Below are 27,576 nucleotides of genomic sequence, written 5' to 3'. Positions count from 1 at the left end.
TTTTCAGAGAACAAATGTGAACGGTCACCCATAATCCATGCATAGATTTTTCATTTTAAGCATTTCAAAAACCATTATAGGTTTACAATGACCTTTACAGCTCCAGCTTTATCCAGTTCATCCTTCTTTGAGCTTGCACAATGGTTTAGTGTTTGGGTTTGTTTTTGGCATTTGTGTGAAGTACCTAATTTAAACTCAGTTACAAAGTTAGAAGCCAAATTTTTAGACTTGAAATATCTTCAAGAATACATGGGTTTGTTACACATTGTATGGTTTAAAGTGAAGTAATAAAATCCCAAGCATTGTCATTTTAAAGGAAACATAAATTTCACATCTCATTAGCCATATTTTAAACTAATTAAATCTACTGATAACTAGTACTTTGCTTACCTAAGTATTTTAATTACTATTTTTCATTTAATTCTGTGAATAGGCTATCTTTATATATATTTTATTAACCTTTTTTTAACGTATTTGGTTTTGAAAGTCTAGGAGTTTTTAAAATTGCTTTGGGAGATGTTTATTTTAAAGGGAATTATAAAATGTAATAATAAATCTATGGAATTTTATAATATGATTATAAATAATAATATATAATTTTAAAAGTTTATGAAATGGTTAAAATTTTTTTAACCTCTTACTATGCTTTAGCCATAGTCAAGCTAGTTAGAAAATATTGATACTTGATCAATACAGTGACACTTAAAAAACAACCAATCGGAAATAGTCCTTGCCTTCAAGAAACTCACAGTAGCAAACAACACAAAGAGCAGGAATTATATACAGGTGTCTGTCCTATTAAAATTTCCTTTCCCATAGCCCTTTATGTATTTTATCATACCAAGGATATTATAGTTGCTTAAGAAAATTTTTACTTCACTCATAACCATATACTTTATATCAACAAATATAACTCCCATTTTGGAAAATGGGCTTTTTCTGTACTGACAGTAAATTTTTTCTTGTAGCATTTAGATGTTTATTATATTGGAATTTTTTCTCCTACCAAATGATGAAATTTCTATCCTGATATAACTGGGGAATATTACATTCTTGAAGTCATTTAATAAACTGCTGGTACCTTGTTACTTGGTCATTAAGTCTTAAAATTATAATTTCAGGGGGACATTGTAGAAACAACATCAAATTCTACCCTTTCACTTTTTCAATTATACAGTACAACTTTGAATCATTATTTTTATTGGTAAAATTTTGGGTTGGTATTTATTTTGTTTTATTTTCTGACTGCAAAAGTAAGACAGCCTGTTTTAAAACATTTAGAAAGTCTAGAAAAGCATTTTTTAAAGTTATACTCTTTGCCACTTCATAGATATGACTACCATGAATATGGAACCTTCTCTGTTTCCTTCTGTTGGTTGCTGAAATTTCAAGCACACCAAAAGAAACGATAGCAATGAAAGCTGATTCAGAATCTGGAATTATATAATCTTTAATTTGTTTTAAAAACAAAGCAACACTAGCAAATATTTATAATTTATCATGCACCATAACTTCTGCCAAGTGTTTTACAAGGTTGTACCATGTTAGCATCCTCTATATGATAATTTTAAATGAAAATACATGATAATATATACCTTTATAAAATAGTATAATGCTATATATTATGTAAAGAAAGAAAACAGAAATTAGCTTACCAAGTACCATATTGTAGCCCTCATTTTTCTTTGCATTTCTTACTTTAGAGAGGATGTATCATCCATGATTCATTCAGACCCCAGCTTTTCAAGGCTCTCCCTCTTATAGATAATTTTGTTATATGTGAGCAACCTTACACAAAAGGCCCTTTAAACCCAGACTACTTCCTGCTGTGCTAGGGCACAGTATTAAGCAACTGAAACTAACTAATATCAATGTAGACTGCATTTAGGATTCATAGAATTTAGGAGTTTTTATAAACTTTATAAATTATTTTATCCAGCTATATTACTTTGAAGATTTTTCTAAAACCATAAGGAGAACACAGTGAAGTGATTGGCTAATGACTACATATCCCATTAGCTAACACAGCAAGAAATCCTCACTTGATGAAATTTCATGTACAGCATGAGTAGGATGCCTGAAGGGACCAGAGCTTTTAGTATTTAGTCAGTGTTGATATCAGATATTCACTTCAAAATGTGCTCTTATCAGCACTCACAACCTACAGACACTATAATTAATCTGGCATGAATAGAAACTAAGGGGTGGGGCACCTAACTATTCATAAGATAAACTACTAACATATATAGAACTTATACTGTATTTTATTTCCCAGCAGGATTTAATTCAGTTCTTTTCTTTTTTGAAGAACCTATGTCCAATTTTAATAAACTACTATTTAAATCATATTCCTGATAAGTCTGTCAGATTAATATACTGAAAAATAAAAGGCAAGAAGAATTAAAATGTTCTTTATATGCTCGTAAATTTCAAGAAACCTAATACTTTTCAGAAAGTATTTATTTCACTAACTCAAGAGGGGAAGAAGAAAGTAACACAATGGATGTGAAAGTGTGTCCCTTCTTTTCCTAAGATGATGGCTCACCAGAGGATGTTAGTGATAAGGGCCAAAGTTTAAAGTAAAATTTCATTAGCAGTGTAATTACTGACAGTGGCTAAAACATAATTTTTTTCTACCTATGTCGGATATACAAAGCTATATAGTGTAAGTCTACCTTATCTGCTGGGGTGGCATCACATGTCCCTAGAAAAGGATGAAGTCATACTATAGGTGAAATAGTTTCAGATTTAGATCAGGTTGGACCTTTGTATTGGTAATGATGGGAGTTTTGAATCCCTAATTCAATAGTATTAAACAAGCTGTGTATTATCAAGCTATAATAATTATTATAATTAAGCTCAAGGATTAGTATTGTTCTTTCTTGAATCTGTGGTTGCAAAAACTAAGTAAATGTATATCTCATTTGTAGTATGTAGGCATCATTTTGTAACATGTATGTGATGTACATGTAGTACATCTAGGTATATATTAATGTTTAATAACATCTACTTTGACTTTTATCATATACAATTTTTAGTAGAGAAAAATCTCTAAGATGTGAAAGAGTTAAGATTATATCAACTAACGTTTTGATTCTAACAAGGTGAACATCAAACTTAAAAGCAAATCTTGTTTTAAAAAAAACTAGATGCAAGAACTACATTTTTAGTTTATTATGTACAAAATGAAAGAGACTAATATGTAATTTTGAGTAAATACTTTTGACTATGCTTAACAAGACACATTTTACGTTATACAGAAAATAAAATCATTCACCAATTGCCATATCCCATCCAAGTACTAACCAGTCCCAGTCCTGCTTAACTTCCAAGATCTGACAAGATTGGACGCATTCAGGGTGGTCATAGAAATAGGAATATATGTTCTTTAAAGGAATTAGTGTCTTGTTGAAGGCTGTGTCCATATGATCTTACAAAAGAGGTGTATTCACTTTGTGACCTTGAGTTATATTTATGTGGAATTTTTAAGTTTCCTCTTCTGAAAAACAAAGGAAGAGATGGGGAACAACTAAACTAATTTCATGTTTTCATATGAGGATTGAAGTAAAAACATTTCTAAAAGTAAATTCATGTTCTGAGCTTGATACTTCTTGGAAGATCAATGAATGTTTGCCAAAAAGGTGTTTGATAACCCTTTTGGAGGATGATAATTTCGTCTATATATTAAAATGTTCAAGATTACACCCAGAAATTCTATTTCTATGAATTTATCCCCAAGGTAAAGGTCTGAGATATGCCAAAGATCTTTGCAAGAATGAACTATAACAGCAACAATTATCTTCCCAATAGTGTTTTGGTTGTTTTTTGGTTTTGGTTTTGGTACTAGGGATTGAACCCAGAAGCACTAGCTCTTTTTATATTTTATTTTGAGTCAGAGTCTCACTAAGTTGCGCAGGGCCTCGCTAAATAACTGAAGCTGGCTTTGAACTCATGATCCTCCTGCCTCAGCCTCACAAGCCACTGGATTATAGGCAGTTGCCACAGCACCCAGCCCCAATAGTGTTTTAAGAGAAAAAGTTGGCTTCTGAGGTAGGGAAGACCTAAAAGTTCTAGTAAGAAGAAAGGGTAAATCATAAACACATACATAATGGAATATCATGCAATTATGTGGAGAAAGTTTAGGTTTAATTAACTACCCCCCAACAAAGCAAATTACAAAGTAGTATGTACTATGATTTTGTTTATGTGATTTTTTTAATAAAACTATATGTGGTATCAGATACAAAGGGCCAGCTGTCTTTGTCTTTATGACTTAATTTTCACTTACTGTCTTCAAGGACCATCAATGTTGTAACACGTGATTCTATTTCCTTCATTTTTAAGACTGATTAATATGTATTTAGCACATCTTATTCATTCATCCATGGATATTTGGGTTGCTTTTACCTCTTGGTTGTTATAATTCTACAATAAACATAGCAGTGTTCATATACTGTTCCCTAATGAGCATTTTTTCCTGAGCTTATCGATTATGTCATCTCTGGAAAAGTGTCTATTCAGATTCTTTGCCTATCAGATCAGTTGTCTTTTTATTAATAAGTTATAAGAGTTCTTTTATTATTAGGTATCTGCCAGATTATAATTTTTGTTGTGAGTTAAAACCTAAGCTTTATTTTTCTTCAACTAGCAATTATCTGGTTCATTTAATAAATAATCCATCTTTTCTCATCCTTTAAAAAATATTTATTGAAGAAATATATGGTATTAGATACTGGGGAAAATAAGCATAATATGATGCAGAGCTAACATCCAGGTACAAAGACAGATGTATGAGTAAAGGATTACTATTGAGCAAGATAATGGTTTAAATAAAGGTTTGTGAAAAATATCTGGGGGCCATTGGAAAAGTTTAGAGAGGAGAAAAACAAACTAAGAAGAGAAGTTACGACAAGGAAACTTTCAGAGTAAAATAGCAAGAACCATGCACTGTGCCGAAGTAGAAAATCTAATATTAAAAACCCATTTTGCAAGTGTAAAATATTTTTTCACTCTTTCCTCAAGTTGAAGTTAATGTAAATATACTACAGATATCTTTTGTGATGCTCATTTCTTGGTGCCTGTGTACTTTACCTATTCTATATTCTGGTTTGTTTGGGCTGCTATAACAAAATACCTTAGATAAGGTAATTTATACACAATATCAATTTGTTGCTTATAATTCTTAATGCTGGGAAGTCCAAAATCAAGGTAAGGCTCACTCTTCTTCAGATGGTGCCTTGTTGTGTCCTCACATGATAGAAGGGAGCAAGGGAGTTGGCTCAACTTTCTTTTGTCAGGGTACTAATCCCATTCATGAAAATGGAGCCTTCATGATTTAATTTCTTTCCACAAGCCCTCATCTCTTAATCTTGTCATTGATTGTTAGGTTCTAACATGAATTTTAAAGAGACACCAACATTTCTAATATAGTGATTATTATTTTACATTTATGTAATATGAATAAACATAAGAAGCCATAGTCTTACAAATATTTTTAATCCACAGATATTCATAATTTAATTAAAATAATTTATGCTTACTTATAACACATAAAGTGTTTAATAGCACACAATACCTGCTTTCTTAAAAAGGTATCACTTCACCAAAAGTGATCAAACTATAGTTCTATTTCAAAACTCACGTTACTTATATAAACGTTGTACAGATATTGTAATCTTTTTTCTTTTTCTGGTGATCATAGAATAAATTTATCACTAAATTATTTCTGTATATTTGTACCCAAAATTTTTGACAAGATAAATGAAAAAAATGTTTTGTTTGAGATATAAAGTGTTAAGTGCTCTATTTGTTTTTTCAGTATACATTTTAATTGGTTTGCATTTAGCACCTCTCTGACAGATTCTAAGTCATCCTTGGAATTTAACTAACCAAGTAGAAAATAGAAATGACAGTAGGTACAGTATAATATAGCCATAATTAATTATCTCACCTATATAGTATACAAAACAGCACCATTTTGACAGCATAGTAAAGGTTTTTGAAATATTATAAAGTAAATAGCATAAATTTAATTGGTTCAGATCCAAAGAAATTAAAAGGGTTTCTGCTTGTGGTCATCAATCAATTGGTGTATTAATGGGTTATGGGAGGAAATTAAAGCTCATTTTCAATATAAGCTTACATTATAACAGGAATAATAGCCTGTTCTTTATTTTTCCACAGTTCTTAGTGGTCTGTGTTCTAATGACTGTCCTCGTAAGATAACAGTAAGTAAACTTAATTCTTGTTCATAAATATTTCTATGAAAAGTCTCTGCCTTGTAAATAGATACACACAAAATAGTGGTTATATGTTATAATTAAAATTGTCATTACAAGTTACTCAAAAACTTTTCTGGAATTTATTATCTTTCCTAAAGGTATTTTTCAGAGTAAGGATCGCCTCGTTTATGAAGCATTTTCTGGTATCCTACCATCATTCCTGGACATTTTGGCATTTATAATATTTGATCACTCATAACGTTTTTTAGATTAGATGCCTCTCTATACTAGACTGTAAGCTCTTAAGGTCAAGAACCTTGCCATTGATCCTTGTATACCTGAAATAGAGCAAGGGTCAAATACATACTAGGCAATAGATGACTTTTTCTGCATGGCCTTAATATTGGCCTTCTGTCTAATGGAACAGTTCAGTAAAATAATTTTTTTTAAAAAAGGATAGAAAGAAAGTAATCAAGTTTACTCTTCTAAGTAGCTTTTTCATGTAAAATGTAATGAGGATATTACATTATATGAGAAGGCATGTGCAGGGCTATGAATATATCTCATTTGGTTGAGTGCTTGCCTCGAAATCACAAGGCCCTGGGTTCAATCCCCAGCACCACAGAGAGAGGGAGAGAGAGAGAAGGCATGTTCATACATATATGTGTGTTTATTCATGGACCTGCTTGGGTCTCTCAATCACCCTTATTTCATAAAAAAAAAATTGTTCCCCATTTAAACACAAGAAAACGAGCCTCGTCATAAAGTTGTTTAATAGTAGAACTGCAACATAAAATTAGGTGTTGTGATTATAGTTTCATATTCTTTCTATCCCATTAAAGCACTGTATTCCCAATATTATATATATAATTGGGAAACTTCTATATTTAAAACATGTGGAAACAGATCCTGACCCAGAGATTTAATCTGAACTCTACTTGGGAGCAATACCTCTGAAGTAGTGAGGATTGGCAGGGGAGAAAGGTTCGTCTAAAATGCTTTGGGATCTCTGAAGCTACGATGATGGCTCTAGTTGGGGCAAAGGGGTCTGACCTTTGTACTCCTTTGTACTTCTTCATTGCACTCAGACAATACCAGGAGTAGATTATAATATCTATGACATCACTCCTCTTTTGCTGAGAACAAGTTCCAGGTAGGACCCAGCTGTGAGAAAATAGCAGCTAACACTTCAGAAAGCCCACAGAACAAATGTCAGAGTTCTGGAAAGATCTGGATGATGCATCACTATATCCACTACTGACACCAAAGCATTTACTGCAAGGAACGGATTGTTATACTGAAATAGATTTTATATTGTTATATTTAATCAATTAATATAAATCATAAAATAAAAGACTTTAATTTTATAGATATTAATGTCCATTAATATTAACAGATGTTAGTATTTTTGTAATTTTTTTAGTTGTAAAATGAACAGAATATCTTTATTTTATTTATTTATTTTTATGTGGTGCTGAGGATCGAACCCAGTGCCTCATGCATGCAAGACAAGTGCTCTACCACTGACCCATAACTCCAGCCCCCAGATGTTAGTATTAATAATAGATGTTAATTTAAATAGATTTTATGCTATAATATTTAATTGCTACATTGAAATAGATTTAGACTGAAAAACATAATGATTAATGTAGAGGCCTTTGTCTGCCAAAAAAGAAACTGCTGTGATATATCCAGCACAAGTGAAAGACTTAAATAGAGAGAAAGGAAACCATCCAAAGCAATTCTTTCATTATAATGAAACTGGGATCTTCTAGAAGATGCCAGCTAGAACCTATATTCCTAAAAGTGCAAAGAATGATCCAGGGCATAAAACATGGAAGGGTACTTTGGTACTGCATGGCAACACTGCAGGCTACATGAGAAAACATGCCACGCGTAGTATTCAAAGCAAAGAACCATGGACTCTCAAAAACAAATTATATTTTGAGAGTAAGAGAGAGAGAAAGCCACATTCACATAACTTTTATTAGAGCGTATTGTTATAATTGTTCTATTTAAATTAAACTTTATTATACTTATACATATGTAGGGTAAAGTGCTATCTATGGTTTTAGGCATCCACTGGGGGTCTTGAAATGTATCCCTTGAGGATAAAAGGGGTCTAATGTACCTTACACATAGTTGTTCCATCCTTACTATAATCCTATTATATAGATACTCTGACCATCCCTAATTAAAAGTAAGGAAAGTGAAACTCAGAGAAATAAAAATATCTTGCCCAACATCACACAGAAACTATGTAGAAAAGAAGAAATTTGAACCCAGAATGTGTGTGTGGTGTATAATGACTACATTATTATTTTCAAAATTTGTAAAGAAAATATTTAAAATATTCTCAGAATATGAAATATGTAGTAAGAACTCACAGGCTTTGGGTTGTTGTATTAGCTAATGCTTCCATAACAAAATATTATAAACTGGGTAATTTAAACATCAGAAAATTATTTTCTCACAGATCTGGAGAATGGAAGTCCAAGATCATAGTGCCAGGCATGCTGATATTCTCATAGGTTGAGCTCCTTGCATATTAACTTTTTAGGTTTCACATCAAGGAATAACTGGAAAATTAGTATTTCTTTTTTTCTTCCTTCCTTCCTTTCTTTCTTTCTTGGAAAATTAGTCTTTCTTTCTTTCTTTCTTTCTTTTTTGGTACTATAGACTAAACTCAAAGATGGTTTGCCACTGAGCTATATCCCTCGCTCTTTTTTTTTTTTTTTTCCTCCACATTTTTTATTGGTGCATTATATTTTGATGGGATTTATTGTTATATTGTGTATACGTACAAATATGTAACAATATAATTTGGCCAATATCACTCCCCAGTACTTTCCCCCTCCCTCTCCATCTCCCACCACTTCAGCCCTTTCTTCTGCTGATCTCCCTTTGATTTTCATGAGATTAGCTCCACATTTCTTTCCTTTTTTCCTCTCTAGCTTCTGCATGTAAGAGAAAACATTATAACCCTTGACCTTCTGAGTTTGATATTTTGCTTAATGTGATAATCTAGTTCCATCCATTTTCCCACAAATGACATAATTTCATTTTTCTTAATGGCTGAATAAAACTCCATTGTGTATAGGTACCACCTTGTATTTATCCATTCATCCGTTGATGGATACCTAGGCTGGTTCCATAGTTTGGCTATTGTGAATTGTGCTTCTATGAACATGGATATGCATGTACTTCTATAGTATGATGACTTTAATTCTTCAGGATAAGTACCAAGTAGTAGTATAGTTAGTTGGGTGTAGCCTAGTCTTTTGAGGAACCTCCATACTGATTTGCATAGTGATTGAACTAATTTATAGTCCCACCAACAGAGTACAAGTGTTCTTTTTTTCCACATCCTCTCCAGCATTTATTATTTGTATTCTTGATGACTGCCATTCTGACTAGTGTGAGATAAAATCTCAGGGTAGTTTTAATTTGCATTTCCCTAATTGCTAGTAATGTTGAACATTTTTTCATGTTTGTTGCCCATTGGTATTTCTTTGAGACGTTCCTTTTAATCCATTTGCCCATTTATTAATTGAGTTATTTGGGTTTTTCTGTAAAGTTTTTTGAGTTCTTTATATATTCTGATGTTAATCCTCTTTCAGAAAAGTAACTAGCAAAGATTTTCTCCCATTCTGTAGGTTCTCTCTTCACACTCATAGGCAGGAGGATCTCAAGTTCAAGGCCAGCCTGGGCAACTTATCAAGATAACTCCATCTCAAAATTTATAAAACAGGGAGGACACTAGTGCTATAACTCAGTGGAAAATGCCCCTGAGTTCTACCCAGTACAAAAAATAATAATAAAGCAGGTATGCATATGCCTGTAATCCCAGCAGTTCAGGAGGCTAAGACAGAAGGATCACAAGTTCAAAGCCAGCCTTCACAAAAGCAAGGCGCTAAGCAACTCAGTGAGACTCTGTCTCTAAATAAAATACAGGCTGGGGATATGGCTCAGTGGTCAAGTGTTCAATCCCCAATGCCCGCTCCCCCCCCCAAAAAAATAATAATAATAACATATTGTGTTAATATAGCCTGTATATTATGAAAAATATATTTTCCAAATAACAAAGAGATCATCATCCTTTGTATAATTTCAATACTTTTAACATTTATTATAGCTTGTTTTAAGTTCTGGTATTTGGCCTTTCCTGGAGAAAATTGTTTAATCCTTTTTGAAAGTGAGCAGTAAAGTCTCCAATTATTATTGAATTATCTATTTCTCCCTTCAGTTCTTCATATATTTTGGGACTCTATTGATAAGTGTATGTGTGCTTAAAATTGTTATATCTTCTTGATGGACTGACCCTTTTTTCATGTCCTTTTTTGTCTCTAGTAAAATTTGTATATTAAAATCTATATTTTAGCCACTCCAGTTCTCATTGTTTTCTGTTTACATGGTGTATTTTTCAATGGGTTTCATACAGTATAATCTTTGAATTTACAAAGTGTCTTTTTATAAAAAGTATATAATTGGATCATACTGTTATTAATTATTCTGTAATTAATCTATCTTTTGTTAAGGGCATTTAATTCACTTACATTTATTGTATCTATTGATAAGGCAGTATTTATGTATATCTTTTTTCTGTTTGTTTTCTTTTGTCTTGAATTTTCTCATTCCTCTATTGCATTCGTACTGCTTTATTTTAGAATATTCTCTAGGTTATCTCTATATTTTTTAAGTTATTTTCTTAGTAATTGCTCAGAATTACAATTAACATTTTATCTTTGAAACAGTGTGGTTCATATTTCACTTGTCTACAAAAACTGTATTCCATTATACATTTTTACTACCCCCTTTTTTCTGCTTTTATTGTCATACAAGTAACATCTTCAAACATTTTGAGCCCAGGAACTTTATATTATTGCTTTATGTGTAGATTCAATTTACTTTCTAGGGTCCTTTTAGTTCATTCAGCTAGAAGTCCCTTCAGTATTCCTGTAAGTTAAGTGTACCAATAAAATCTTCTTTGTTTTTATCTGGCAATGTGTTAATTTCCTTTTCATTTCTGATGGACAGTTGTACTATATTTTAGACTTTTTGATTAATAGTCATTTTCTTTCATACTTCAAATGTATCATTCTGCTACCTTCTGGCCTCATGGGTTTATAATGAGAAATCATCCATTAATCTTTTTTTTTAATATTTATTTTTTAGTTGTAGTTGGATGCCATACCTTTATTTATTTTTATGTGGTGCTGAGGATGGAACCCAGAGCCTCGCACATGCTAGGCGAATGCTCTACCACTGAGCCACAGCCCCAGCCCCTCATCCATTAATCTTATTGAGGATCCCTTGTACATAATGAATGAATTCTCCTCCCTTACTGCTTTCAAGATTCTCTATTTCATTTCCAAATTTCACTATGAGGGCTGAGGTGGTAGAGCACTTGCCTAGCACTTGCCCCATGACCACAAAAAAAAAAAAAAAAAAAAAAAATTTTTTTTTTTACTATGATATGATTGTTAGTATTTGTCTGTAATATATTATGCTGTATTATCTCTGTGGTTCATCCTACCGGGTAGTCACTGGGATTTTTACATGTGAATGTTAACATTAAATTTGGGCAGTCTCGGCCATTATTGCTTCATATATTGTTTCTCCCCTTCTCTACTCTCTTTCTAGAACTCCCATTATAGTTAATATTCTTAATGGTACCCCATAGGTCTCTGTAGCTCTCTTCATTTTCTGAATTGACATATCTTCAATTATTTTTTCTGCCAATTTAAATCTACTGGGCCAATGTACTTAATTTTTCATTTCAGTCATTGTACTCCAGAAATTAGTTTTGGTTCTGTTTTGTGATTTCTGCCTCTTTATTCATATTCTTTTTTGGTGAGACACTGTTTTCTATGATTTCTGTAAGTTCTTTCATCATGATTTCCTTTAGTTCTTTGGATATATTTATTAGAGCTGATTTAAAATCTTTGGTAAATCAGCCATCTAAGCTTCCTTGGGGGCAGTTTCTATTGACTATCCCCCGTCCCCAGTATATGAGCCATACTTTCTTGTTATTGTTGAAAATGTGAATTTTAAAATATGTATCAACTCTGGATATCAGATATTCCCCACCTACCCTGAGTTTTTTGTTATTGCTTGTTGTCATATGATTCACCTGGATAAATTCTATAAAGCCTCTACTCCTTATGCATGTGGCTACTAAAGTTTCCCCCCTCAGCTTAATGGTCATCTTGGATGATCAGATAGTGCTTTAAATGATAGATGAGATCCTTCTCAGGGCTTTAGGGGCATGAACATAATACTATTCATGTATGTGACCTTCTGATTTCCCAGAAATATATGAAAGCTTCTCAAATCCCCCTACTGACATCTTCTTTCTATCTTTCCTTTTAAGGTTTTGTCAGCGTCTCATTAACCCCAGTTGATATCATTGCCTCAGATAGCTGTAGTCGTAAACCTCTGATGATGATTATTTTAAACAAGCATTCCAGTGATAGGGCTGTTCATACAAGCAAATTCTCAGTCTCCTAAACAGAGACAAATCCTGAGAATGGAGATTTCCAGGGAGCTTCTGAAGGATAAGTCAAATAATGATTCTGTGGAAATGGGGCTTTTAGGAGTTCTGAACCTTATTCTGCCCCCTCCAGTAACTATAAGGCTATTCATTTTCATAGCTACCTTAGTTGCAAAGCTATAGATTTTTCTTTTTTTTTAATATTGTAGACATTGATGGACCTTTATTTTATTCATTTATTTATATGTGGTGCTGAAAATCGAACCCAGTGCCTCAATAAGCTAGGCAAGTGCTCTACCACTGAGCCACAAACCTAGCCCCCCAAAGCTGTAGGTTTTTAATATTTCATTAGAGTTAACATAAGGGTAATGGAAGTCGGGCAAATTAATATACACCAAAGGTCACTATTCACAAGATTCAGCTGTTTTTCTTGAATAACTGCTGCTTAGATTCTTCGAAGTTTTGAAAAGGTGATTTTGACAATGTTTTGCCAAAGTTCTCATTGCTTTTATGAAGAAGCAGAGTTTTGGAGGTCCTTACTATACCACTTCAGAAGTGATAGACCTAACTTGGCTTATTAAAATCTATTGGTTTGCCTAGTGCTGTGGCCCATACCTGGCAATCCCAGGAGCTGGGGAGGCTGAAGCAAGGGAATAGCAAATTCAAAGCCAGCCTCAGCAAAAGCGAAGTACTAAGCAACTCACTTGACACCTTGTCTCTCAATAAAATACAAAATAGGGCTGGAAATGTGGCTCAGTGGTCAAGTGCCCCAGAGTTCAATCCTGGTACCAAAAAAAAAAAAAATCTATTGGTTCAACTTCAACTACAAATGGTTTTACATATGCATGGTTTTGTAATATTATGCATTGTTCATTTGGAAAATTTTGGAATACTGAGTTACACAGGTCATTCTGATGTTGACACATTTCATAGTATAATAATTTGAATTAACACCACCATTAATTACATCAGAAAAGCTTTTAAATATTGGGAAGATGTCAGATTACAGTAGCAATTTTCTAGATTCTAGTTTTCACTTGGAAGCTCAAATTTTTTTATTATCAACAAATACTTTCAGACTCTATTTCTCCATTTTCAGAAAAGCATTGACTAATAACCAAGTCTAAATACCCATTTTTGGTGCTACTGCTAATTAACCACCTTTGCTTTTGTGTCATTAGTATAGTTGTTGACACAGTGTAAAATGCAAAGTTCAAAGCCAGCCTCAGCAAAAGTGAAGTACTATTTAAATTTACTATTAAAATAGAAATGTGATTTTACCTAATGTGATCTGCTCTGAGTGTGTCGGGAGCCCTAGGAGCTTTTATGCTATACTTTTAGAAACACTGTGTAGAGGAATTGAACCTGGATTTCTGGAAATTGTCTTTCAATATCAGAATGATTAGCTCATGATGTGGTGAACTTTTGCTCTCTAATTCAGAGACGTGCTGACCTAATTTTTTAATTGAATATGGGTGGGAAAGAGAAAAATGCCCACATAACCTGTAAAAATAAGATACTACGTATAGTAATATGAAATATGCCAGGTGAATTAGTACAAATATTCAAGAATATAATTGGAAATATTCACTGAGAATTCTTATAACCCAAGATAGCTGTTCCAGTGTCTACACTACACTATAACAAATTAAATTTGAAGTCATTATCACAGTGGACAGTGTGACCTCATAAGTATCTCCAGATCTCCCGGGAATAAGACAGATTTAAAGTATGAAAGGTCATACCCTATGCCAAAGAAACACATACAAAGAAAAATTTATTTTAAGAAGTATGTACTGCATTCACAATGTTAAGTACATAAACCAGTAATATCTCTTATATGCTGCTGATAGGAATATAGAGGTAATACCAATTCATATATAAGAATGCTATGTTTATTACTGCAAAAGCAATGGGAAACTGTCAACAATAAGAAAAACATGTTATATGATGGAATATCCTAAAGCACCAGAAATGTACTACAGCTATATGCTTAATTATGAATGAGTCTCAAAATAATGTACTTTTCAAAGCACATAATGAATTTGCATATGTAAAACTATAAAGAAAAAGAAAAATTGCATGAAGAAGATAATTTCTTACCTTAACTTTTGTTCACCTATCTGTGGTTAAATGATATGGTAATTTGACCCTGTAATCCCAGTAACTCAAGAAGCTGGGACAGGAGGATTTCAAATTCAAGGCCAGTCTCAGCAACTTAGCGGGGCCCTCAGAGACTTATTAAGAAGTTGTCTCAAAATAAAAGGCTGGGAAGGTAGTTCAGTGATAAAACACCCCTGCATTCAATCTCTGCTATACTTAAAAAACAAAAAACTATCTGTGGTTGGCTTCAAAACTGGATATTAAAAGATAATGCTTTTCCTTTCCTGTCTACAAAATAAGAATATATACGTATATGGAATCTCATTAACTCTTTCATGAAACAGTACTTAATACAAAGTATATGCTTTATTTGTGTGATATTATTCACATATTTTATTCAACTTAACTAAATAAATAAATAAATTCTGATGAGTAATTATTCCATTCTTATAGCACTCTAGTTTCTCATGGCCTTTGGAAGCACATGAAAGTCTAAGGTTCTTAAAAATATCAATCAGGCAATTGTGGTATTGATGAAATTAATTATTTCTTGCCTATCCTGGAGGAAAATCATTTTCAGAGCATCAATAGACTATCTAAATGTTATTAACTTTCCCCTACTTTATTGGAAAGATAAATACAATTTCATTTTTGTGACAATATTCAAGAGTTTAAAGCATTTCTTAAACTTTTTGTCATCTCTTTATAGGAAAATCCATTGCAGCCATTAGTTTCTTTATGTCCTGTTTAATTTGTAAAGAAAATAAATATATCATCTTTCATTCAAAGTTTGAAAAATAATTCTAGTATAAGAAGCAATATACAAGTTGAAGATAAACTTTACCATTGTAATTAGGCCTTGTCAGATTTTTCTTAAGTGGAATATAATTTATTCTTCTAATGAGCAGAGAGTTAAAATTGATAAAAACTAATTATTAATCTTTTTCATCAACTGTAATTATTATAGATGAATTTTATTTACTTTGATATTTTAGTGAGAGAATGTATACATTACCCATCACTGTAAGAAATAAAGCAATGCTATATTCAACAGAAATATTATATAATAAAACTATTGATTTTGGGGTTTTTTTGTAGTGCTAAGGGTTGAACCCAGGATCTCATGCATGCAAAGCAAGCACTCAACCACTGAGCTACATCCATCCCAAAACTGTTGTAGTTCTATTCTAGGTAAAATCGAAAGTAGTGAATAAAATTTTGCTTAAAATATTTGTCCTTATAAAGAAAAACAATATTAAATATTGTAAATACTCAGTTTGAACTATATAAATGTAACTATCAAGTCATTTACAAAGTTAAGAATTTTCTACTAACCAAGTTTTATTTTGAAGTATTATAGAAGTGCTAAGTAACTCTTATCCATATAAGAATTACATGTAAGAATTTTTTACTGTGTTCACGATAGATTTGTATGAAATTTCAAATCACTCACTTACATTTCAAAACTATTTCTTTTCTTATTGCAGCCTTTTGGAGTGAATCAGCCTGGACCATATATCATGTATACAGCTGTAGATGCAAATGGGTATCTGAAAAATGGCTCAGGTAAGGCCAGATATAATGTTCATAATGTATAGAAGCACCTTCATTCAATATATTGGCAAGGTAAACTGATGACAAAAATTGGTTTCATACCCCCTAATATTTTTTTTTATTAGACTTAGTCTTTAGGCTTATACCAATAAATTATAAAAAGATTCTCAAGGCAAAATATTAACATTTAATTCTTCATTTGTCACCATTGTGATAGACCCAAGTCCTTTCTTATTATTTTTATCAGTTGAACTAAGAGAGAAATTTGAAGAAATTAGACTTATTTTAAAGAGTAAAATGGTAAATTATTTAAATTAAGCTCATTTTAGAAGAAGTAAAAATTAGAATCCAATTAATACTATAATCTAAATTAATGCTAGATTTTAATATGTGAAATAGAAGCTGGAAAATATTGAGAGGTTTTTTTGAGTTGTGAGTATGAAGAAAAAATCTAGTTATACATTCAGATAAATAATAAAGGGAAATACAATTAAGTCAAAAAAGGAAAAGACTAAGCAAAGAAAGTACATTTGACATAAGATTAGATCCAAAATACAATAAATACATGGTAATCATTTATATTATCTAAATAAGAAAAGGGATCCTAATACACTAATACACTTCTTAGTGTCTCCAAGTCTTACCCATGAAGAAATATAAGCAGACCTGCTATGTTCCTACTTTTTTTGGATTTAAAAAAAAAAAAAAGCTCATAATATGACCATTCTCGTGTTATTTGATAGTCATACATAATAATGAGTCTACTTTTTAGCTAATTATACACAGTTAAAACTCACAATTGCAGTTTCAGCATAGAAACATTCATAAAACAAAAACTACTTTAAAAATTCCAGGGAAGATTGTCAGTTATAGTCAAATACTTTAATATACCACTGTCTGTCAAAAAATGAAAATAATTAAGGATATAAGATGACTTGAACAAATTATTTTTAATTTATGTACATACTATACTTTGTACAAAAAAAAGGCTCTGGGATCAGCTAGTTTTATCTTCTATTTCACTACTATGTAAAATGTTCCAGAATACAGAAAAATAAAATGAAGCTATTCATTTCATTTCACAAACCTAGTAAATTCAGGCAAACCCAACATACCTAAAACCAAAAACTTAGCTCCCCAGTGAATTATCAGTGAAACTTCTATGTTAAAACTAACAATTTAAATCCATCCACATTTCAAAAAATGCACCAACCGGGTGATTGCATTTTATTTTACTATACTGAGCATATGTTACATTTTAATATTATGAAAAGTTTTTAAAAATATTACAAGCATATGCTGTGTTTCAGGCATAAATATATTTTCTAAACTGGAAAGTGAGAATTTAATTGATTTAGGCAATATAATCATGAAACCCTGCCCCAAATTTTAATGTTAAACATGTTTATATTATGTGGTGAAGCTATATACCCTCCCCACATTCCATCCTGCATTATCAGTAGATAATTCTCTGTAGGGATGTAGGGATGACTACATTTATGTATTTTAGAAACTGTACTCCTGGCTTTCTCATAGAGCAACTGAGGGTCACTACCCATTAGTCAATCATGAAATTAATTTAGTGGCTAATAGAAATTTTTATTTAACAAAATAAAAGAGAACCCTAGGAAATATGAAAGTATATCACAGAAAAATTAAGTATTATTTTATGATATTTTTTAATTTTAGGAATATGTATGTCTGTTCATACTTGGTGATGACATAAAATGTGGTTTTTATTGTAGACTATAGTTTTAAAAGTTTGAAAACCAAGAGAGAGATAATTACATAATATTACTCAGCATAGGCCTGGCCTAATTTTCTTTTTGCTTATACGTAGATCTTATCATTCTTATACAATATTCTGTGGTTTTTACTTTCTAGCAAAGCCTGAAAGGCCAAATGTTGTTGGAGAGTTACATTACAGAAGACTAATTAATTTTGCAAATAAACCAAAGTTCCTATGGGAAAAAAAAAAACATAAAACTACATTTATTATGAACATTTTAGAAGCTAAACAACTCTAAGTTTGAATGTAGGACTTTGTGCACTGCTCTAATAAGTTAGCCAAAAATCTGCAACAGGGACCTAAATTTCCTAACTAATATTTTGCCAAGAACTTAGTAGGTTGGATCATATTGGCAAAATTTGGTGGGCCAGTGGGTTATTAGTCATTTATGAATAATAATATTTTGAGACCAAGAATTTTTCTCTCCCTCTTAAATTACTTACTTTTTCTTTTGAGTTAATTATTTGTTCACATAGCCGGGAAAGAAACCCAAGTAACCCCTACCTTCTGTGTTCTCTTGGTTGGTCTATTCTAAAAGTAGTATTAAGCAGTCACATACTATGATTAAAAGAAAAAAAAGACAACTGTTTTTTCTCTTGTTCACACTCACTCAACAAAGAATACATCTGTAACCAGATATGTGTGTTTTTCCCACACCAACTGATTCTCCAATATCAAGTGTCTTATAATTCTACTCATTTCTGTCACTATCACAAGAATGCCCTATACTTTAGACATCAGATGCAGTGCTGTCCAGGTATCCAGTACTTCTTTAAATTGGTATTTCCCATGGCTGTATCCTTAGGTTCAATCAGTTCCTAAAATGGCTCAAAGAACTGAAAAAAACATTTACATTTACTGGTTTCTTATAAACGATACAGATAGCCAGAAGAACAAATACATAGGACAAGAGCTTGGGGTGTGCCACTTTACCAAAACATTGATGTGTTCACCAGTCTGGAAACTTTCCAACCTTTTCCTCTTGGGTTTTATGGAAGCTTCCTAGGTTAGGCATAATTGATTAAATCATTAGCCACTGGTGATCAACTCAACCTTCAGCCCTCTTCTTTTCCTAGAAAGGAAGTAGAGGCTGAAAGTTTCTAACCTATTCTTACATGGATAGTTAGTTACCCTTGCAACCAGCCCCTATCCTGAGATTCTCAAGGAGCTTCTAGCCATATTATTACCATACAAAAAAGATACCATTTCAGAGATTCCAAGGAGTCATGTACCTGGAAAATAAAATATTCATTTACTTTTCTTTTATTTTTATGGTCTAAGGAATGGAATTCAGGGGCTCAAGCATGGAAGACAAACCTTCTACCACTGTGCTATATCCCCAGCCCAATATATTTCTTATTATACATTGGAGTATCACACATACCTCATATTTTAGAGCAATTAAAATGTATTGCAGACTCATCATGTCTGAAAAGCAAAGAAAAATTTGGTTTAAAATATGATAAAATGAATATGGCTGATAAACAGATTATTAAGGAAAATTATTGGTTGTAACACATGTATATTGTCTTTATATAATTTTAATTATAACCATTCTGATTTCTACACTTTAATCAATAATTATTCATTACATTTTTCAGTACCTAAAACTTTTGATACTTGTTTTGATTATAATTATTAACATAAACTAATTGTACAAATGAATGGTTTTCACTCTGACATTTACATATATATATATATATCCTTCCTTGATTGTGTCCACCCTCCCTTCACCTAAGTCTCTTATACATTCAGGTAGTGTTTTGTGTTTTGTTTTGTTTTATGTTGCTTTGCTTTTGGTTCTACACATGAGAGTAAACCTGATATTTGTCTGTATCTCACTTATTTCACTTAACATAACTTTCTCCAGTTCCATCAATTTTTCTCCAAATGAAATTATTTTTTAATAGTAATTCATGTCTATGTACAGACTATATTTTCTTTATCTACTTTTTATCAGAGTCCTAGGCCAGATGCCTACCTCTAGGGATCCCAAATAACCAGGTCCAGCCACTCATCACAAAAACCAAAAGAAAAAGTAATGATAAAAGTAGGAACAGAACTTTAATCATTATGACCATGGGAAGGCAAGGTGAGATGCAGCATTTCAGCCCTGTCAGTTTAAATGGAGCAAGAATTGGGCAGGGGTGAGAGGTAGGCATAATTAAGTAGTCTTTGTCAAATTGTGGACTAGTTGATGAACATTTCAGATCTGGCTTGGGGTGGTATCTCAGGATACTTTCTATTTAAGATATTTATCTATCAGATCTGTGATCCTGGAAAGGAACATTTCAGTTCCTGAGAAATGATTGTTCCTGCTTAGGAGATAGTCCTATCATAGGGTGATGTACCCTTCATTCTGATGTTCCTGGAAGGAGTAGGACTAAAAATTTCTATATGCCACCCCAGGGATCTAAAACAGGATGCTACAAATTTTGCCTCAGTCTTGAGTGGGATGAGATAGGTTAGTAAATTTAGGGCTAATAAACATTGTATCACCAGTTTTTAGATGAACTTTTTAAATGATTAACATGCACATAAGTGCAGAGCTAAGGAGGGACCTGAAGATGAATACAAAATAAAGGTAGAGATTCTAAGTCCTTGTTATACATTTATCTGTTAACTTGATCTGAGCTGATTCCTTTTCTTAGCTATTATGAATACTGTTGAAATAAACATAGATATGTGGATATCTCTTTTGAATGTTGGCATCATTTCCTTTGGATATTATACTCAGGAGTGGAATAACTGGATCATATGGTAGTTCTGTTTTTAGTTTTTTAGCAACCTTCATAGTATTTTCCATAGTGGATGTACCAATTTACATTTCCACAAATAGTGTATAAGGTTCCTTTTCCTCCACATTCTAGCCACCATTTATTATTTTGTTTTCTTTTGTTTTTTAAGCTATTCCAACTGGGGTGAGATACAATATCAGTGAAGTTTTGATTTGCATTTCCCTGTTAGCTAAAGATATTAAGCATTTTTTCATATACTCATTGACCATTTATACTTCTTCAAAAGAAGTATGTGTTCAAATCATTTGCCAATTTTTATTAGATTAATTGTCCATTTTTGTTAAATGTACGGAGTTTTTTATAAGTTCTGGCCATTAATCCTCAGTCAGATGAATAGTCGGCAGATTTTTCTCCCATTCTACAGGTTCCCAATTCACTCTGTTGATTGTTGTACAGAAGCTTTTTAATTTTATGCAGTCCCACTTCTCAATTGTTTTTGTTCCTGAACTATTGGAATTCTATTCAGGTGCCTGTACCAGTAGCCTGGACTGTTTCCCCTATGTTTTCATCTAGTAGTTTCAAAGTTTTAGGACTTTGATCCATTTTGAGTTGATTTTTATACAGGATAGAAGATAGAGGCCTACTTTCAATCCTCTACACAGTGATAACCAATTTTCCCAGCAACATTTGACATCACTGGGCCAGCTTTTTGTACCTTTGTCAACAGTCTGTTGGCTGTGGGTGTCGTGGGTTTATTTCTGAATCCTCCATTCTATATGTCTATTCTTATGTTAATACCATTCTGTTTTTGTTACTGTGACCATATAGTATATTTTGAAATAGATAATGATCTCTCCAGTATTGCTTTTTAAAAATTTGTTGTAATTAGTTGCACATGACAGTAGAATACATCTTGACATATCATACATAAATGGAGTATAGCTTCTCATTCTTCTGGTTGTACATGTTATAGAATTACACTGGTCACATAGTCATATATGCACATAGGGTAATAATGTTTGATTCATTCCACTATCCTTCCCACATCCATACCCCCTCCCTTCACTCCCCTTTGTCTAATCTAAAATACCTCTATTTGTTACTAACCCCTCCCCTTATTGTGAATTAGCATCCACATTATCAGAGAAAACATTTGGCCTTTGGTTCCTTGGGAATTGGGTATTTTGCTTAGTATGATATTCTCTAGCTTTATCCATTTACTGGCAAATGCCATGATTTCATTCTTCTTTAAGGTTGAGTAATATTCTATTGTATATATAAACCACAGTTTCTTTATCCATTCATTTGTTGAAGGGCACCTAGGTTGGTTCCATGGCTTAGCTACTTTATGAATTGAGCCGCTATAAACATTGATGTGACTGCATCACTGTAGTTTGTTGATTTTAAGTCCTTTGGGTATAAACCAAGGAGTGGGATAATTTGGTCATATGATGGTTCCATTGAAAGTTTTCTGAGGAATCTCCATACTGCTTTCCGTAGTGATTACATAGTTTGCTCTGATAGAATTATGATATATGCAATGTTTGAGTGTTCCCTGTTTCCCCACATCCTCAGCAACATTTATTGTTTTTTGTATTCTTGACAATTACCATTCTCAATTTAGTTTTGATTTGTATTTCTCTAATTGCTAGAGATGTTGAACATTTTTTCATATATTTGTTGACCAATTGTATTTTTTCTTCTGTGAAGTGTCTTTTCTGTTCCTTTACTCAATTATTGATTGGGTTATTTTTTTTTTTCTGGTGTTAAGTTTTTTTGAGTTCTTTATATATCCTGCAGAGTAATTCTCTGAGATGCATGTGGTAAAGATTTTCTCCCATTTTGTAGGCTCCTCTGTTCACATTATTGTTTATTTCGCTGTGAAGAAGCTTTTTAGTTTGATTCCATGCCATTTATTGATTCTTGATTTTATTTCTTGTGCTTTAGGGGTCTTGTTTAGGAAGTCAGTTCCTAAGCTGACATGGTGGAGATTTGGGCCTACTTTTTCTTCTGTTAGGCACAGGGTCTCTGTTCTAGTGCCTAATCCTTTGATCTACTATGAGTTCAGTTTTGTGCAGGGTGAGAAAAAGGAGTTTAATTTTATTCTGCTTTACATATGGGTTTCCAGTTTTCCCAGAACCATTTGTTGAAGAGGATATCTTTTCTCCAATGTATGTTTTCGGTGCCTTTGTCTAGTATGAGATAACTTTATGTGGATTTGTCTATGTGTCTTCTATTTTGTACCATTGATCTAGTGTCTGTTTTGGTGCCCGTACTATGCCATTTTTGTTGCTATGGCTCTGTAGTATAATTTAAGGTCTGGTATTATGTTGCCTCCTGCTTCACTTTTCTTGTTAAGGATTGCTTTGGCTATTCTGGGTCTCTTATTTTTCCAAATGAATTTCATGATTGCCTTTTCTATTTCTATGAAGAATGTCATTGGGATTTTAATAGGAATTGCATTAAATCTGTATAACAGTTTTGGTAGAATGGCCATTTTGACATAATTAATTCTAGTATTGCTTTTTGCTCAGCTATTTGGTTTTTTTTTTTTTTTCTTCCATATGAATTTTTGTATTTTTGTTTCCTGGGAATGTCATTGGCATTTTGATGGGAATTGCAATAAATCTGGAGATCACTTTGGGTAGTATGGCCATTTTAACAATATTAATTCTGCCTACCCAAGAACATGGGAGGTCATTCCATCTTCTATACTGTCTTCTTCAATTTGTACCTTCAGTGTTCTGTAAATTTTCATTATAGCAGTTTTTCACCTCCTTGGTCAGTTCATTCCTAGGGTGTTTTGTTATTGCTATTTTTTGTTTTGTAGGCTGTTGTAAATGGGATTGCTTTCCTGAATTCTTTCTCAGCAAGTATTGTATATAGAAAAGTCCCTGGTTTTTATATGTTGATTTTGTGTCCTTTTATTTCGCTGAGTTTATCAGCTCTGAGAGTCTTTGGTGAAGTTATTAGGGTTTTCTAAGTAGATTCATATCATCAAAAAAAAAAAACTTGTTCCTTTCTTATTTGTATCTATTTTCTTTCTTTTTCTTGCACAATTTGCTCTGGCTATAATTTCTAGTATTATATTGAATAAGAATGATGAAACGTGAACACTCTTGTCTTATTCCTTATCTTAGAAGAAATGCTTTCATTTTTCCTCATTTTACTATGATGTTGGTTATATGTTTTTAATATATATAAACTTGATTATGTTGAGGTATGATCCTCTAATTTATTCAGGGCTTTTATCATGAAGGGATGCTGAATTTTATGAGGCCTTTTCTGCATCTATTGAGATAACTGCATGATTATTATCCTTGATTCTATTTATGTGCTATATTACAGTTATTAGTTTTGTATATGTTGAACCATCCTTATATACCTGGAATGAAAACAACTTGATCATGGTTATATGATCTTTTTAAGGTTGTGTTAAATTTGATTTGTAAATATATTGTTTAGGATTTCTACATCTATATTCATTAACAGAAATAAATGAAATAAAGACTAAAAGAACAATACAGAGGATCAGTGAAACAGTTGGTTTCTTTGAAAAGATTAGCAAAATTGACAAACCTTTAGCTAAACTAACCAGAAGAAAGAAGATCCAAATAAATAAAATTATAGATGAAAATAGAAACATTAAAAATATTTCTACACCTATGTTCATTAGGTATATAATTTTCTTTGTTTCTTTTAAAAGCAGGATAACTTTGGCTTCATAAAATTAGTTTGGAACAATTTCTTCCCTTTATTTTATGAAATGGTTTGGGGAAGAATTGTTGTGTGTCTTTAAAAACTCTGATAAAATTCAGCAGTAAATCCATCCAGACTTGAGGTTTTCTTTGTTGGAAGACCAAATTACTGCTTCAGTCTCATTACTTGTTACTAACATATTTAAATGTTTTTTTATCCTCCTCATTCAATTTCTGAGATTATCATGTGCACCGAAGTTTCGTCTATTTCTAGATTTTCCAGTTCATATATGGGTCTTCAAAGTATTTAAATGTTTCTATTTTCATCTCTAATTTCTGATATGTTGTGTTTATATTTTTATTTGATTATATAGAAATTTTATTTTCCCCCTACTTGCTTCAGTGACCCACTGTACATTCAATAGTATGTTGTTCAATCTCCATGTGTTTGTATAATTTCTCTAATTTCTCTTGCTATGGATTTCTAGTTTGAGTCCCTTCTGGTTTAATAAGATGCAAAAGAGACTGCAAATTGGTGCAGCCAATTTGGAAAGCAGTACGGAGATTCCTTGGAAAACTGGGTATGGAACTACCATTTACCCAGCTATTCCTCTCCTCAGACTATACCCAAAGGACTTAAAAACAGCATACTACAGGGATACAGCCACATCGATGTTTATAGCAGCACAATTCACAATAGCTAAACTGTGGAGCCAACCTAGATGTCCTTCAGTGGATGAATGGATAAAAAAATGTGGCATATATACACAATGGAATTTTACTCAGCATTAAAAAAAGAACAAAACCATGGCATTTGCAGGTAAATGGATGGAGTTGGAGAAGACAATGCTAAGTGAAGTCAGCCAATCCCAAAAAAACAAATACCGAATGTTTTCTCTGATATAAGGAGGTTGACTCTTAGTGGGGTTGGGAGGGAGAGCATGAGAGGACATGAATTCTAGATAGGGAAGAGGGGTGGGAGGTAAAGGGGGGTCAGGGGATTAGCAAGGATGGTGGAATGTGATGAACATAATTATACACAGTACATGCGTGAAGACTTGAATTGAGTGTCAACATACTTTATATACAGAGATAAAAAATGATGTGGTATATATGTGTATTAAAAACTGTAATGCAAAAAAAAATTACCTTAGATTAGGTAGAAGGAAGTGTAAGGAGGGGAAGGCAGGGGATGTGGGGATAAGATAGTAGAATGAAACAGACATTATTACTTTATGTATGTATGTGACTGTATGACCAATGTGATTCTACAATATACTCAGAGAACTGAGAAATTATATCCCATCAATGTATGATACGTCAAAGTATATAAGTGCATTCTGTCATGTATAACTAATTAAAACAAATACAAAATTTTTTGAAAAAAAAAAGGTGCAAGAGATTACTTCAGTTTAATTGAATTCCTTAAAACTTATTTTATGATATATAATCTAATTTGTGAAAAGATCCATGTGCTGATGAACAGAATATGCATTCTGTAGCTATTGGATGAAATAGTCTGTAGATGACTGTTAAGTCCGTTTGAATTTTTGCCTGGATGATATGTGAAAACAGGGTATTGAAGTCACCCACTATTATTGTATTGTATCGGGGCCTGTCCCTTTTCATGGCTAGTATTATTTTATAAAATTCAGTGCCCCAGCCTTTCAGTGCATAAGTATTTATAATCATTATATCTTTTTCATGATACACTTTCTTTGTCTCTTCTAATTTGGCTATTTTGTTGGCTAGAAGTATAGCTACTCTTGCTTGCTTTGGGGTTTCATTTACTTGGAATATCATTTTCCATTCTTTTAGTCTGTATATGTCTTTGCAGGTGATATGTGTTTTTGAAGATAGCATATTGTTGGTCTTGTTTTAATCTGTATTTTAATTGGAGAATTAAGACCATTTATATTCAGGGTTATTACTGAAAGGTATATAATTGTTCTTGTCATTTTACAGATTTTTTGGCTTGTTTTGAATATTTTGCATTCATTTCATCCTGTCCTATTGATCTTGAGATTTTGATTGATCACTATATTGATAATATTTGAGTCTTTACTATTTTTTTTTTGCTTGTCTACTCTTCTAATGCAATTTGTTCTTTCCCATGATCTTATGATTGTGCTAATCTTTCCTCCTCTTCTGAGTGACAGGTTCCCTTAAGTATCTTCTGTAATGGTTTTCTAGTGGTTATGAATTCCTGGAGTTTATGCTTATCTTGGAAGACCTTCATTCAAATCTGAAGAATAAAATACATCATTCCATGCCCTCCTACCCTGCTATTATTCTGATGGATTTCCCTCTAAATGTGACTTGGTGTTTCTCTCTTGCAGCTTTTTATATTCTGTCTTTCTTCTGTACTTTTGGCAACTTAAATGTAATATGGCACAAGGTATGGTGGTGTGTGCTTGTCAAGTTCTTGGGATTCTGAGGCAGGAGGATCACAAAGTTCAAAGTCAGCCTGAGGAAGACAGTAAGACCCTCTCTCAAAATAAAATAAACGGAGTTGGGGATGGAACTCAGTGGTAAATTATTTGTCTAGCATGCACAAGGCCATGGGTTCAATTCCCAGTACTGAGGGGCAGGAGATGAGGTATGTCATGAAGAAGTTCTTTTATTGCTGTCAGAATGTTCTGTTATGACAGAGTTGTCTTTAATCTCTTATATTCTTTCTTCTGCTATATCTTCCATTTAATTACTCATCACCCTTATCTATTTCTATTCCTTTTATAAACTCCACACATATCCAGCTTGACTTCCGGTATATCTAGCTTTTCCACCTCCACATTCCATGCCATTTTCAATCTCTCCCTTTTCCCCTATCTCATAACTTCAGCATTTCTACAACTTAGAAAAATAGCACTGTCCCATCAATCCTTTATTAACCTCACTCTCCAAACCAGAAATAAGTTCTTCCTACCAAATGTCAATAGAACTGTCTCTTGTGTTTCTTATCTAAGTTGGCCTGGAGACT

General features: G+C 32.5%; 1 protein-coding gene across 2 annotated transcripts in view; it reads left to right on the top strand.

Moving 5' to 3' along the window:
* The window catches only part of Itfg1 (integrin alpha FG-GAP repeat containing 1), a 240,856-nt gene that overhangs the window by 169,933 nt on the left and 43,347 nt on the right, over positions 1–27,576 (top strand). For both annotated transcript variants that reach the window (XM_027939156.3, XM_027939157.3), the window contains exons 13-14: positions 6,184–6,227; positions 16,305–16,383. In XM_027939156.3, the coding sequence (XP_027794957.1) occupies positions 6,184–6,227; positions 16,305–16,383 (123 nt within the window). The remainder of the gene's footprint in view (positions 1–6,183; positions 6,228–16,304; positions 16,384–27,576) is intronic.

Source organism: Marmota flaviventris, chromosome 18, assembly GCF_047511675.1.
Source record: "Marmota flaviventris isolate mMarFla1 chromosome 18, mMarFla1.hap1, whole genome shotgun sequence".
NCBI lineage: Eukaryota > Metazoa > Chordata > Mammalia > Rodentia > Sciuridae > Marmota > Marmota flaviventris.
The sequence above is the reverse complement of the archived record's forward strand: the minus strand, read 5'-3'. Positions and strand labels throughout refer to the sequence as shown.